The following is a 16,165-nucleotide window of genomic DNA, read 5'->3' on the forward strand; positions in this document are numbered from 1 at the left end:
ACAGTTTAAAGATAATCAATTCTGTTTTTCTTTTGGGTATCTTGACAAGGCAGCAACCTACTTCTAATTCTACTGTAGCTCCAAAAAGCACAATTTAGGGACGAGCATACATATATAAATACAATTATTATTAAATTTGCTCAAATCACCCTCTTTCCTTATTTCAGAGTTTGGCTGCGAGGATTCACAAAGGCAAATGAAGGTATGAAAACATGATACTTATTTATTTTCAGGTATTTGCCAGACGCAGCAACGAGCAATGGCCATGGTAAAATCGCAAAATTCAGCGAGGATACGGGATGAAAGGGATTTGGTCCAGCCCAATGGTTTGGAAAATGATGACGGCGGGCCAGAAAAATTAATTGAGACCAGGTCCACCCATGCTGCAGTCAAACAATGTTGGACGCAGTGCCGCGCAATGGCCTATGATTCTCTACGTTCCCGGAACGGACTCATCAAGGAAACTAATTCGGCCCCAAACTGATGCTGGTCTTGGCAATCCTTGGGCCGTGTTTCATCCCCGGATCTGGGTGGGCTGCATCACCTGGTTGAGGCCGTGGGTTTGCCGATCTTCGTCAGCGGGGATTATCTCCAATGGTCGGAAGGTGGTGTTTAGGTGAGTGTAGCATCGCAAAACGCGAGTATAAATATCCCGGGGCCCCATATCAGAATGGGGTCTCCGCGACCGTAATGAAACCAAATCCTCTTTAGTTCTAAACACCACGAAGAATGTGTACACCCTAATACTTATTAAGGCACAATTTTTTCAGCGTGTTTTCGACTATTCTAACCCTGACCTAGACAAAGGCATATGTCAGGAGTTTACTTGTGCTCAGGTGCCTCTTGTCAGAGCATGAATGTACGAAAAAACACAATAAAAAACTTGGAAAAATCGCCTGTTAGATCTAAGTGCAGCTATAAACTTTAAATTAGCAATTAATTATCAGTAAATTAAAAAAAAAAAACAACTGTTAAATTTAAATTGTATTGTTTTTTAATTTATTTGTACAACGGCAGACTTGTCTTGCCTAGGTATTTGATAATATCTTTTAAAGGCTCTTTCCCGCAAATACGATTTTTGAATTTTAACTGCTTGTCAACAAACCCAGCTGATTGGCAGTACGACCGTAGCACGCTTAAATCTGATGAACTCTCGAAATTTTGGTCACACTGGAAAGATTAAAGTTTTTACGCTAGCATACTCGTTTGTCGATCTGAGTACTAGGCTTAAGCAATAAATATGCTAGAAAGTGATGGGAACTCACTATTGCGATTAGTGTGCCCTGAAAGTCTGTTGGTATTTGTATAGTATTTATATGATTTTTACTTAGCACTTGTGGGAGTTTTTCGGAATTTTGGGCCATGGCATAAACACTCCATATTTAGGCCTCGCCCGGTAAATAAAAATATTGGCATTTGAGAAATCGCAAAAGTTCGAGGTAAAAGCCTAGTACTCAGATCGAAAAACGAGTTCGCTAGCGGAAAAACTTTAATCTTTCCTGTGTGACTGTATTTTCGAGAGTTCATCAGAATTAAGCGTGCAACGGTTGTACTGTCAATCAGCTAGGTTTGTTGACAAGTTAAAATTTAAAAATCGTAATTGCGGGAAGGAGCCTTTAAAAGATATTATCAACTACCTTGGCAAAACTAGTTTGCCGCTGAACTAAGAAATTACAATTTAAATTTAACAGTTTTTTTTTTTATTTACTAATAATTATTTGCTTATTTAAAGTTCATAGTTAGTTCTATCAGGCGATTTTTCTAAGTTTTTTATTGACCTAAGAAACACTTTGCTCTGACAAGAGGCACCCCAAAAGATTAACACCCGTTGGCTTCTCCAGTGGGACTCACCCAGCACTTCCACTCTTCGGTCGCTTGCATTTCAGGTGGTATTTATAGCTGTCCCGCAGCGACATCCACGCCAGCTTGCAATTATTATTTAAGCCTAGAATTCAGATCGACGAAAACCGTACGCCAGTCATGAGAGAGAGTGAGAGGCAAACAGCTGGCGTTCACTTTTCGTCGGGCCTTTTTTCACGTCGGTCCCCTGATCGACGAAAAAAATACCAGAAAATTCCATAGCGTTGCCAGTCTGCGGAAATAAACTTTGGGTTAACCCTAGCGAAAAGATTAAATAATTTAATCTTTTGGCGTGCGCTTCTCACTGAACATTATAAGAAATGGAGGGAAAAACTCAAAAAACTCACAAAAGTCGATTGCAGGTGTTTACATGTGAGGACAAAACAACATTAATACTATCTGGGGTGCCTCTTGTCAGAGCAAAATGTTTTTTAGGTCCAGAATGTACGAAAAAATACAATAAAAGTGCAGCTATGAACTTTAAATTAGCAAATAATTATCAAGAAACTAACAAAAACAACTGTTAAATTTAAATTGTATTGTTTTTCAATTTCTTTGTACAGCGGCAGACTTGTCTTGCCAAGGTATTTGATAATATCTTTTAAAGGCTCTTTCCCGCAAATACGATATTTGAATTTTAACTGCTTGTCAACAAACCCAGCTGATTGACAGTACGACAGTAGCACGCTTAAATCTGATAAACTCTCAAAATTTTGGTCACACTCGAAATATTAAAGTTTTTACGCTAGCGTAATCGTTTGTCGATCTGGATACTAGGCTTAAAGATGGAATAACATCGTTGATGCCTCACCAAACATCGATATTACCGATGTTTGGAAAACATCGATATTACCGATGTTTAGAATATCGATGACCTCGATGTTAGCATCGATGTTTGTCCGCCCCTAGCTAGTATTTAATTTTTCACAACGGTGGCTGAAATTACAATCACGGTTAAACAATGGCGAAAAGTGTCGGTAGTGAGTGCGCGCAAATTGCTATCCTTTTAGCCATATTTCATATGGCCATCCCCAGCACTTTGGCCGATTGTAAGTGAAACCAAGTGAATCCGAGTAAACCAAACATTATCTCTTTCCTTTCACTGCTTAACCACATTTGGTGTGCGTGAATCTGTGTGTGTGTGTGTGTGTTGGCTGTAAATCTGGTTGTTATTTTCTTGTACGCAGTTCCGAAAATTCGAATAAGACGACGGAGAATGACCTGAAAACATATTTGCAAGAAAGGTGTATTTATGGCCTTTTGTTTGTACACAAAGTCCACAAAAGTCACTTCATAATGGTTTCACGGGAGGTGAGGCGGATTAAAAAGGGGACCAGTTAGTACTTTTTCATATGGGGAAATTTACTGCTGCCATGTTGTTTTTTTTTTTTTTTTTGTCGTGTGTTGGCACATCAAAAGCGTTAATTGACAACAACGAAAAGCCAAATGTTTGTGTATGTGTATGTGAGCAGACGACTGTGAAAATAGGCAACGTCCTACATAATAACGTCCCCTCTAAAATTAAAAACATTTGAAACAAATACCCAACTCCCATCGCCTCTGCGTTTATGTTTAAGTTTTGTTTTGTGCGAAGCGCTCGTTTACGCCATGCTCCACTTAACGTGCAACAATTTTCCATCTGCGACGTCGCCACCAGGCGAACAACCTGCATATATCAATTTAAATCGCTGATTAAGGCGCAAAAGCTCATTGTTTTTGTCGCAATTTGCAATTGAAACAAAGCGTTGGAGCTACAAAAAACAAACTACAAAAATAAAAAAGAGCACAGACTAGCCACTCTTTTGCCAGCATTCTTCTTGTTTCTGAGACAGGTGGCAACGTTACGCACCGGCTAACGGCACTTTTTAGTTTTCCCAATAAGAAATTTCCGCTAATAATGGAGAAAAGCGCTTACGTAATTTTTAATACCACCCATCCACCGCCCACTGAGAATCGTGCTTACTTTTCACAGTTTAATTTATTTCTGTCTGGTTTTATTGATTCAGTTTGTACGACATTTAGCTTTCTTTGTCTCCTTATCGGTAAATTTATTTATTTCAAGCCAACAAGTCGCTTTGCCATCAGTTAAAGTGCATTTTGTTATCTGCGTGGCCAACTTAGGTGACGCGCACACTGCCGCACATTTGCTATGGAGATCAAAGAATTTGTGTCTACCAAAATCGATTTTTTTAAATTTGAAAAGCACACTTTTGCCCACAAATTATTTTTTTTTTGTCCACCATTAGTGTTTTCGAAAATGTTCGATATCATAAAAGTTGACTTTTTCCAATTTTTATACCCTGGCAGAGGGTATTATAATTTTGGTCCAAAGTGTGCAACGCAGTGAAGGAGACATATAAAGTATATATATTCTTGATCAGGATCACCTCCTGAGTTGATATAGCCATGTCCGTCTGTCTGTTTCTACGCAAACTAGTCTCTCAGTTTTAAAGCTATCGAATTGAAACTTTGCACACACCCTTCTTTCCTTTGCACGCAGTATATATGTCAGAACGGCTGGGATCGGCCGACTATATCCTATTGCTGCCATATAACTGATTGATCGGAAATACCATAACTTTGGTGTTTGTAAAGTTAGGAAGTTGGTATTTTCTATCGGTTTTATATTTGGCCAATCAATCCGACCTACCAAATTTCATAAGGATCGGCCGACTATATCCTATAGCCGCCATATAACTGATTGATCGGAAATGCCATAACTTTGGTGTTTGTTAAGTTAGGAAGTTGGGATTTTCGATGGGTTTTATTTTTAGCCAATCAATCCGACCTATCAAGTTTCATAAGGATCGGCCGACTATATCCTATAGCTGCCATATAACTGAACGATTGGAAATTCCATAACTTTGGTGTTTTTAAAGTTAGGAAGTTGGGATTTTTTATGAGTTTTAAGAATGCATTATATGAATAATTTTGGAGAATATAATTTACAGAGTATTCTGCAATTTACAGAGTATTCCGCCCGAAAGTTTCCTTTCTTGTTTGTTTGGTATCGCAGGCACTAAAGCTATACAAACCTCTCACAAAATAAATAAATTCAATATAAAATTTAGTTTTCCGTAAGCACTTTACTGATCTTTTTTTACGTTCTAAAAATGATCATAAATGTAAATAAATAAACCCCGAAAAAAAACATTTAAAACAAATAGGTTTTTATAAAACTTTTGTCTTTTAAGTGGTATTTTTGTGGAATCTGGGCGGAAATCCCTCCTTAAGTCGGAAAGACTTATCTGCAGCGTAATTCAAATTGAAAATTACAACCCACTCCCATTGGATTTACATCTGGCGTCAGTCGGCTACTGGCACCACCATTTCTTATCAAGGGCGTACGCTCATTGCTCCAATCGGCTAAACTATGGCTTCTGTTCGATTATAGTATCACTTCCCCGGGTTCGAACCCCTCTCGCAGTTTATTTGATACCCCTAAGCTATCGTAAGCAAGCTATAGTTCCAAACTTGCGTTACAAAAACGATAAAGGCGAACAAAGACTTACAAAGAATAAATAAGTACATTGGTTACTTTTAAAATTCTACCTCACAACTGAGTTGAAGAATATTTAACTACTGTCAAATTCTGTATTGGGCTTTCTGCGTGTGTGAAGGGATGATTTTATTCTTTCCAAAACTATTTTGTCACTATAAGGCACTAGATACAATTTGATAGTAGATCAATTCAATTCAAGATTCTTGAAACTTATAGAATCGTTATTAGTTAAATTTAACTATATACATATATATATTATAAATTTTATGGGGTATTTCCCACCCTGATTTAATCGCTAATTTAAGACGTGTTTTCCCATCTAGGTTATCTTCCAATTTCCGTTTTTTAATCAAAACTGGGTGTCAAAGTGGCAGGTCCAGCACTCTCATGACTACAGCAGACTAATTAATTTTGTCCCATACAAGGAAACTACAAAACCTAGGCTGGGAGAGGTACAAATGTTTATCTTTTGACGGTGCTATTTCTGATATCGTCTGTCTTAATCATAGATGACAACACAGCCAGGCAAACAGGTTCCTATGGTGAGGGCTGTTGGAATATTTCTTTAACGTATCATTCTATTTTCCTACTTAAAATGATACCTACTTAATGAAATAATCGAAAAAGGCTGTATGTTAAATCCCATCCATATTTTAGATATATTAGCGGGAAATTCGGATTGTAATTTGTCAATTGTGTATTCAGTCTACTCTGAAAGGTTTAAAGTAAGGTTTCTTCTTTTTCTTTTGTTTAATAAATTAAAATATACACTCATCTACAGAGTATACAAATTGGGATAGAGTTTCTAGCTGTTGAATTATGAATCCATACCAAATATTTATTACGTATCCAATGATGTTCAAGTTAAGGTAGCCCATTTTTAGCCCTTGTTTCTTTTGTCCATGGGATCATTAGCACCATATCGTCATCTGGATGCCATACTGTTTGTTTCTCGGAACAAAAAGTTGCGGCTTGTCCCAGTTTTGCCCCGCGCAAGAGTGTCGGGCCTGATAGCTTTTCCGTCTAACGGCGACAGTAGAACTGTAGGTGAGTTGCAGCTCCGGTCACGTCTGTCTGGTGCAAAGAACGGATACCATTTGACGGCAAATACATTTCTATTAGATATACCAACAAATTTTATTTATGATTATTATGAAATCGAAAAATATTTACATTTGTGAATCGGGCTTCAAATATATACAGGGAATGTATTAAAAAAAAAATACCTCTTATGTGGCACATACACTGTTTTTGCATTAGTACAACACAGTCTAAATACCACATTAACGTGGCAGTAAACTAGAAAACTAAACAACAAAACTTTTTTAAAGTGGCTCATTGGTAGTTGTAGCTTCTTACCATACGCATTTTATTAATAGCTAGTCATTAATAGTCATAGTCATTGCTTAAGATATGTTAGGTATATACTAATCACAGATTTTAATGACGTTCGATCCTACTGGCCGTCAATTATCCAGATTAGTTTTGCTATAAGTGTGCGGCGCATATTGCCAGTCGAAGCCTCAGCGACTCAACCTCACTGCTGGGTTTTAGAGCATTTCAAAAAGTACAGTGCTTTGGCTTTTAGATCACTACTTGCACATTTGTGTATGTATACCTTATCGGAACAAAAAAAACGCTGCTGCTGGCATATTTAAATTCACAATCTCAAAGTCAACGCAATTTCAGCCGATCGTTAAAATAGAAACAGTAACAAAAAATGTGTACAGTACGGTATATTTGTTTACCAAAAAAAATGATAAATACATATGTATACAAATTATTAAACGTCAAAATGCATTTCTTCATAATAAACAATGAACAATTGATTGTTTTGTTGTCCGATTAACGACTCCTGCACATATATATTTCTAGTAGGTATCAAACATAAAGTGTATTTCTTTTCGTTCTGTCGTTAAGGTATTCCGAACGTCAGCGGAAAGAAAAGTTTACAGAAAGGCAAGAAATGAAGATAAGTGTGTGATAACAAAGTTAAAAAAGTCAATTCCCAAAAAGAAAGTCTTATTTAAATGTATTAATTCAAACTTTTTGAAAACAGTTCGAATTCTACAATTATATTTTGTTAGTCGGTTTGTTTGAAATAATTTCAAAATCTTATACAAATAAAAACTTTACAAAAATTAATTATTTACTTTAAGAGTAAGGAATAAATGCCTTTGCTTAAGTAAAATTTAATAAAAAATTATAACATCTTTAGTTTTGATTATATTTAAGTTTTTATTAAAATTTTCATATATTTCAATCAAATCGAGTTTTTTTTGCTAAATATTGGCAGGAGACGGTTTTACTATTAAAACATTGCTGCACCATAAAGACAGAAGAAATCTAGATACTATTTTATTGTGTATTGATATGATCGACTTTCATTGATTCATTCGTCCTTCACACCTTGTTTTGCATTCAATTTCTTCCAAAGCGACAATTAATGTTGTTCTATGGAGCCTCGAAAGTGGGTCACTGTGCAAATTATGCCCCCACTTCTCGACTTCTTTTGCTTCCATTAGGTCGTTTGCCTGACCACACAGAAGAGAACTACACCGAAAAAAAATATTAACTAAATTAGTTCTAGTTGGTTACAATTATAATATTTATCAAAACCTAAATTATATATTTTAAAAGCAATATATTGATATATTTTTGGATTGGCGTAAACCTATTGACTGCTTTTGTTAGTTTGTTTCCGAGATATTAAAAAACGAATCGGTTTTCAATCAAGTGCCGCGTAAATTTACGCCAATTATTTCAACGACCATAACAAAAACCCTGGGGAAAGACAACAAACCGCCACTTACAGCAATTAACACCGGGTTCAATTGGATCGGCGTCACGCGAACGTGGATCGGTGGTGAGGGGGCGGGATTGGGTGGTGTGCAGGGTGGCAGGTGGCGTCCCCAATAGATGTGCATGTCATATCGCTGGGACACTTAGATTGTGCTGCGCTGAGTCATTTTAAAAGCGATCGCACTAAATAAGTATTTTGAAAATGAGTAAAAAAAAGGGCTTGCGGTTTTGGCCGTTGATACCGAGCTCCTGCCTATCTTGTCTCAGGCCTATTTTTAATTTCATTTATTAAAGTCTAAAACAGGTTTTTTCATTTTTTTAATCTGTGAAAAATAAGAAACATTTGGGACTTGTAGAGACTTGTAAAAATCAAAATAAAAAACCTTTATGTACACAGTCATTGCACAACAATTTTTTGTATACCATCAAATTTTAAATTTTTATACCCTTGCAGAGGGTATTATAATTTTGGTCAAAAGTGTGCAACGCAGTGAAGGAGACATCTCCGACCCTATAAAGTATATATATTCTTGATCAGGATCACCTCCTGAGTTGATATAGCCATGTCCGTCTGTCCGTCTGTCTGTCCGTCTGTCTGTTTCTACGCGAACTAGTCTCTCAGTTTTAAAGATATCGAATTCAAACTTTGCACACACTTTTCTTTCCTTTGCAGTATATAAGTCGGAACGGCCGGGATCGGCCGACTATATCCTATAGCTGCCATATAACTGATTGATCGGAAATGCCATAACTTTGGTGTTTGTAAAGTTAGGAAGTTGGGATTTTCTATGGGTTTTATATTTGGCCAATTAATCCGACCTACCAAATTTCATAAGGATCGGCCGACTATATCTTATAGCTGCTATATAACTGATTGATCGGAAATGCCATAACTTTGGTGTTTGTTAAGTTAGAAAGTTGGGATTTTCTATGGGTTTTATTTTTGCCCAATCAATCCGACATATCAAATTTCATAAGGATCGGCCGACTATATCCTATAGCTGCCATATAACTGATTGATCGGAAATGAAATAACTTTGGTGTTTGTAAAGTTAGAAAGTTGGGATTTCCTATGGGTTTTATTTTTGGCCAATTAATCCGACCTACCAAATTTCATATGGATCGGCCGACTATATCCTGTAACTGCCATATAACTGAACGATTGGAAATGCCATAACTGTGGTGTTTTTAAAGTTAGGAAGTTGGGATTTTTTATGAGTATTAAGAATGCATCATATGAATAATTTTGGAGAATATAATTTGCAGAATATTCTGCAAGGGTATTTGAACTTCGGCTCCGCCCGAAGTTAGCTTTCCTTTCTTGTTTTACTTAAATTTTTTTAAATATTGAGTTGGATTGCCGTTTTTAGAAACCACAAGGATTATGTGTGTGCATTTTAATCTATTTAGTCTTAGTTACACAACACAATGCACAACTCATTTTTAATGTGGTTAAGACTTTATTAAATATTGGTTTTCACACTTTAAATAAACAAAATTATATTATATTTTTAACATATGTTTCACTTTGCAGAATCAGAATAAGGTGTATATATTCATTCTTAAACAAATTATTTATATTCAAGTCCAAAAAATTCATAGAATACATTTTTGTATAATTATATTTTACAGATATCAAAAATTACCTTTTAATATTATATCAATGCCAAGCTAAGAACTTTGTTTTATAATGTCCTCCCAGGTCGATGTAAACGATTTGTAAATCAATCAATCACGGCTCACCCTCTGACAGTCCTAAGTTTTGAACAGTTTTCCTTGCCAGCTTGTAATTGTTAGGCAATTGTAATCGATATCGGTTGTTTATGGGTGCATGTACTTACTTGCCGCCCCCTCAAAACCTCAAAATTACCAAACCTCCATGCTGACCGCATGTTGTAATTGCAATGGGGCTGTCGACGATGGTCTTCAATGTGCCATTGTGGTATTCGTACAAAGTACATGCATATGTGGCAGCACATGTGCGAATAGAAATAGAAAATCAATATCGAGAGCGGCTTCAAATAACAGCTGGGTTGGTTGCAATACAAGAAAATAGAACGCCAATAGCACAAAATGCTGTTGTAATATCCTAACATGACAAGATGTCCAGTCGACATTTTAAATACAAATATAGCTTTAAGTTGATGAGGTCAAATTGTTTTAATATTTCTACATTTCGATTGAATTACATTATTTATTGATTAAACAGTTTGTCTCCACTATACATCCAAGAATATATATATATATATATAATATTTAACTAACAAATAATAATCTGTGTTAAATTGTCAATATATTTTTACTGTCAATGGCTGGGCTGAAAAAGTTTTCTAGGAGTTTTTTTTAACAGCGCAGTGAATCTTTGCAACGCAGTGAAGGAGGCATTTCCGACCGTATAAAGTATATATATTCTTGATCAGCATCACAAGGAGAGCCGATCTGTACGTCTGTCCGTCCGTCCGATTCTCCGCAAAGTATTCCCTAAGTTTTAAAGCTATCTTCTTGAAACTTTCCCAAAAGTTGTCTTTCTATTGCAGGTAGTATATAAGCCGGAACGAGCCGGATCGGGCGACTATATCATAAAGCTCCCATAGAAACAAACGGAAAAAAAATTCAAAAAAATTATGACTTTGTTGTTTTTAATTTTTTGTTGTTGTCCTTTGGAAATTGTTAATATTTAAATATTATGGAATTACGGTTTTAATTAAATTAAAATCGTACAACACTATCATATAGCTGCCATAGAAACGATGGCATAATGCAAAGCAAAATCAACACAGCTTCATTGTTGTTAGTGATATAGGCATATAAATCAAAATTTAGTCGTTCTGTAATAACTGCAAGGATATATAAACTTCGGCTTGCCGAAGTTTGCTTCCTTTCTTGTTTTTTAATTAAGTTAATACTTAAAATGGGATTCCTACGGCGCGCATTATAATAGAGTTAATAAGAAAAATGGTTTCATTATTTTCCCTACTTTAACTGTCCTCCTTATTTGCAGCTTACCGGGATACTTACAGAACTCTCGACACAAAACTGCCATTCTTCAATGCACAAGAAGTGGTGCGACTGACAACGGATCAGCTGCACCGGCAAAGGAGAGCCATTCCTGTGGATACGAAGCCAGACGCGAAGAGCCAGTACCAGAGCGTGAATGTCAACGCTAGTGTGGCAGTGGGAGCTGGAGCCGGGGGAGCGGCTGCGGGGACCACGGTGACCACCGTGGACAGCAAGGCGGCCGGCGGCAGTGTGTCCTACAACGTGCACAACGTCGGAGTCAATGGCACCGGACAACGCAAGGTCTACAGCGTCAGCGAAGATCCGGCCACGGGCGCAGGCTCCAACATCACCACCACCATCAATGTGACTGCAAAGAAGCCAACCCAGCTGTTGGCCCAGTCGGGCTTTCCCAAGAAAGTGGTATCTTCCGCCGGCGCCGTCACCAGCACGGATCGCCCGGCGGCCGAAATTGACGTGGACGTGGCCGGCGTCGATGTGCCCGAGGACGAGATCATCAATAAGGCCAATAACGAGTCGCTGATAAGAAGTGAGGACTTCCACGACTACTACAACAGCGTGCTCTACGTTAACAAGGACGAGGTGGCGTCAATGTGGTCCCACCTGAGGACCACGCCTGAAAACACTCTGCTCTCCTCGTCGCATCGTCGCGCTATGACCGTGGAGCTGAAGTTCGACTTCCCCTTCTACGGACACTATGTGCGCAACATCACGGTGGCCACTGGCGGATTCCTCTACACTGGCGACTACGTCCACTCCTGGCTAGCGGCCACCCAATACATCGCCCCATTGATGGCGAACTTCGACACAAGCATGTCCAACGACTCGTTTGTCCGGGTGCAAGACAACGGTGAGTTTACAGTCCCAATACTCTAATAGGGTTACATTGATACCCAGCGGCGAAAGTTGTGTTATTTTAACTGTAGTAATCGAGAAATAAATGATTAGAGTTTTTATTATTTTGCCGATCTGCATTACTAGTAATGGAATAAGTGTGCGAAGGGCGTATAGTCTAACGGTTTTATCAATTTTAATTTAAAAATGGGTTTAGAAAATTGTTGACACACAAAAATAGATATGCCATTTGCTAAAAGCCAATCTCTATTCTCACAATAACTAAATTCAGCGGTGAAAGTATCGGACAATTGACATAAGTTAATAGTTTCAAAATTAAATATTTTATTTTTCTTAAGATTCTTTTGGTAAAAAGGCAACGGTCACACGTACTTTGAAAAGTTAAATTCAAAGGTTTTACCGCTCCTTTAAATACTAAAGTAATAGTCTTTAATGTTTAATATGGGTTTAAACTGGTGTGTGGTTGTACTGAACACAAAAATTATCGTATTTTATTGTCAGCTCCGGTCAGTTCAGTTTGTTTGCAAAAGAAAAATTAGGCAAGAAAACGGGAAAATTCATAAAATCGGTATAGGTAGTATACATTTGAACTATTTTTCAATACCAAAATCTAAATAGTGTTTTTATTAATTCTTTTAATTTTCTCAATTTACTGCTCAGTGGAATTGCAACGTTTCTGTCTTGATCGGACTAACGCAAAATCGCACAGCCCAACAATGTAGTGTCATAATACCATAAAAGCCGAGGAACTTATTGTTAGGTTTTGACAAATAAATACATTTTAGTAATAACCAGCTCATTTCCTTTTGAGCATTCTAACGAAAATTAAAAAAAATAAGCATTTTATCAAAAATAATAATCTCAAAGTTTTCCCCGGAAAACAACATGATTGTGCCACAGACCCCCTGGAGCATGACTGTTGTTTCGAAGGAAATTTACCCAGAGATTAGAAATTTTATTCAGAGCCTTTATACACAATTTTATTGTTTATTGTATCGGGGACTGTCTTAACATATTATTTATGGTTTTTCAAAGTACATGTGCCATGTAAAAGAAAAAAGATCTGTGTTCCAGGGACCGCCTTTATCGCCGTGTGGGAGAATGTAACACTTCAGGATAAGCCGGATTTCGGCAAGTTCACCTTCAGCGTGACCCTGCTCAAGAGCGGCGACATTGTCTTCGCCTACTTGCAAGTGCCCACGCACATTAACACAATTCAGGACAAGGAACACCCGGTCAAGGTTGGTCTATCCGACGCCTACATCATCGACAAGCACCTTTACTGTGAGTACTCGTCGGTCTAGCACCAAACCAATAAATATCCGTCTGTTCCAACAGTTGCTCGACGAAAGACAATTTACGAGTACCACCGAGTCACCTTCCAGCAGCATGAGATTACCAACTCAACCATCATTAAGCTGGCGGCCCAGACCACCTGCCTTGGCTACAATGACTGCACTTCGTGTATTAACCACAACACTACGTTTACGGTGAGTCCGGTCCTCCGATCCCCGAGTTCACCAGCTCATAGTTCCGATTTTGTTTTTTCAGTGCCTATGGTGCTCGGCGCTTAATCGCTGCTCCACGGGAACCGACCGCAAGAAGCACGAGTGGATCCAGAAGGGTAAGCTATGGCAGAATATAATGTGCGAAAGAAACTAACTTGAAAATGTATTCTAGGATGTGAGACTGCCGCCATCCGTGTCTCCGAGAGCTGCCCAGTGCTCGGTGAAAAGGGCAACAATGCCGCCCAAACAAAGCTCGTTCCCGCGAACAGTGGTGCGAGCAGTGCGACAAGCCCCGCCACGGCGACTACCGGCTCCTCCGCAGTAGTGACGGAGCCCACCGTGATTAGCACGCGGGCTCCGCACGCCACTGCTCAGTCAAAGCCGGAGGCAAAGACCACCATTGGCAGCCATACGGACGGCAAGGTCGGAAACGCCGAGCTTTCGCAGGCGGGAGCGGATAACAAGAGCGTGGGCGTGGCCTTCGGCTTCATGGTGCCCATCTGTTTGGTGTTCGCCGTGACGCTATGGCTCTTCTACGCATACCGCAATCCTCACACCAAAAGCGGCCAGCTGCTCATCCAGGTAAGTCTATTATTTAACCGGGTATGCCATCCTCTTCATTAATACTCAATCGTTATCCTATGTGTTTTCTATAATTACATGCAGTCAAAGCATTTACATCAGGTTTGTTGGTCTACAGTGAACTCTTGCACGCATACCAATTTTATGTTAGGCTTTACAATTTGTGTCCTTTTATCTTATTTTCTTTATAACAACAGGAAATGAATTAATTTTTCCCATCTTTATTTTTAAGAGTCTATTCGTTTGATATACTCACCATTATTTTCATTAAAAGATAAGTTATTCATCTCAGTTTCAAAGGAGATTTCGTACATAAATAGTTTGCATGCATGTCACAAGAAAAGTTCCAAAGTGAAGTTTTCCGCTACTTACTGTTCTATTAGAAAATATTTTGCATATTAAAAAGGCGACTTTGCTTAAAAATTTTAATTATGAAAAATTTTTGAGCTATTTCACACAAAGAGACACCAAGTAACAATAATAAATGTATTTAATGTAAATCTAGTAACCTGCTAATCGTGTTTCCCTTCACAGTTCCGTCCCAGCCAGTGGTCATGGAGGCGTGGAGAGGCCCGCTACACGGCAGCCACGATACACATGTAGGGGGTGCTCGCCGGAGACGTAGAGGGGTATGGAGATCGCGACACGTGGGAGGGAGCTGCAGCTTAACTTTTACAGATGACGAAGAACCAACCAATCGAATCCTGATAAAGAAGTTTCGTGAGCGAGAAACTGAGAGCAATCGACATCAATTACAATTACAACATGGACTAGCTTGTTGGACCAGGCACTGCGCCAAGTTCGCAATCCTACCTTTTTAGACATTTTTACCCCTCTGTAATGTAATGTTCCATGTCCAAGTCAAACAAAAGACACATTTTTAACTGATTGCCGAGATTTAGCTTTGAACGCTGCGGAAACAGAAAATAAAAGCAAAATGGAGGTGTGTAGAGTAGTCGCAAGACCTAAGTCTGAGTCACAGTCACCCGAATTCAACAGCTCATAGAAAAAAGACGACTGGCAACAGCATGAAGTGATCTTTAAATGTATCTTTTTTATCTTTGTACCGTATCGTACCGCCTACCCCAAAATACCCCTTTGTATACCCCCGAAAGCAACTACATAAAACTCTCAGACCAACGGCTCCCACCAGGCCACGCACACACCCGCACCGACACAGTCACAGACACCAATACCTTAAGCAACTTAAACACACACAAACACAGACACAGGGCAAAGTGCTTTCAATTGTTTCATAGTTCAATTTTTTTAGTCTTTTTATCTTACTCTGTTTTCTATCCAGAAGATGGGCTGTATATTTTGTGTGCGTGCGCGTTTTGCTGGACTCTTCGCCAGAAGTTCTTCCTCATTCTGTGTATTTTTTTTTCGTTTTTGATTTAAGTGAGTAGTTTGGCAAGCAATTACGGGATAATTGTATTACTGTGGACACTCGGCGCAGTTTTTCATACTGTATTATACGCGATTTTTATGCAAGTTTTATATGTGTATATTGCGTGCACGGATTTCGCGAGCACGCAAAGCCCTTATATATACTTCATACATATATACTTCTTTATGTGTATGTGAAGTATACATGGATATATCCAACACAACCTCTTCTTTTTGTTAGTATTTTTTTCTATTAATTAATATTAAAAATAAAAAACCAATAAAACAAACTTATATATATATTGATAAATATAAAATTATTACTAAATGCGGTGTGAAAAGCTAAACTAAATCCATAATTAACTAATTAAGGGAGACTGGAACAAGAAGAGGAGATTAAAATATGATTATTAGAAATATCAATAAAATCAAACAGATTAAACGCGAAAGAAATAAACCGTATGCATTCAAGCGACAACAACTAAGAAAATTGTATAACAATGTATTTTGATAAAGAAATTAAACTTGTATTTTAAGCTCTTCTTATGTATACACGATAATTTAAATAAAAAAACATACTCGAAAATGAAGCCTCTATTGTGATGATATAAAATTTTGTCAATTTTGTTTAGCTCGTTGGACGTTCAAC

The 16,165-nt window shown here is 38.0% G+C and overlaps 1 protein-coding gene across 4 annotated transcripts; it reads left to right on the plus strand.

Moving 5' to 3' along the window:
• The first annotated feature begins 442 nt into the window (after window positions 1-442).
• On the plus strand, window positions 443-16,106 carry LOC108043062 (plexin domain-containing protein 2). Of its 4 annotated transcripts, none has more exons than XM_017121603.2 (8): window positions 443-616; window positions 11,166-12,032; window positions 13,112-13,321; window positions 13,376-13,527; window positions 13,589-13,661; window positions 13,718-14,127; window positions 14,212-14,229; window positions 14,662-16,106. In XM_017121603.2, exons 1-8 carry the CDS (start codon window positions 595-597, stop codon window positions 14,728-14,730), a joined length of 1,821 nt encoding a protein of 606 aa, XP_016977092.1. In that variant the 5' UTR covers window positions 443-594; the 3' UTR covers window positions 14,731-16,106. The 4 variants fall into 4 exon arrangements, with proteins under 4 accessions (XP_016977092.1, XP_016977089.1, XP_016977090.2 ...); XM_017121600.2 differs by lacking the exon at window positions 443-616 and adding an exon at window positions 2,769-2,909; XM_017121601.2 differs by lacking the exons at window positions 443-616; window positions 14,662-16,106 and adding exons at window positions 2,769-2,909; window positions 14,511-14,588.
• The last annotated feature ends 59 nt before the right edge of the window (window positions 16,107-16,165 follow it).

Source organism: Drosophila rhopaloa, unplaced genomic scaffold, assembly GCF_018152115.1.
Source record: "Drosophila rhopaloa isolate 14029-0021.01 unplaced genomic scaffold, ASM1815211v1 contig_3, whole genome shotgun sequence".
Taxonomy (NCBI): domain Eukaryota; kingdom Metazoa; phylum Arthropoda; class Insecta; order Diptera; family Drosophilidae; genus Drosophila; species Drosophila rhopaloa.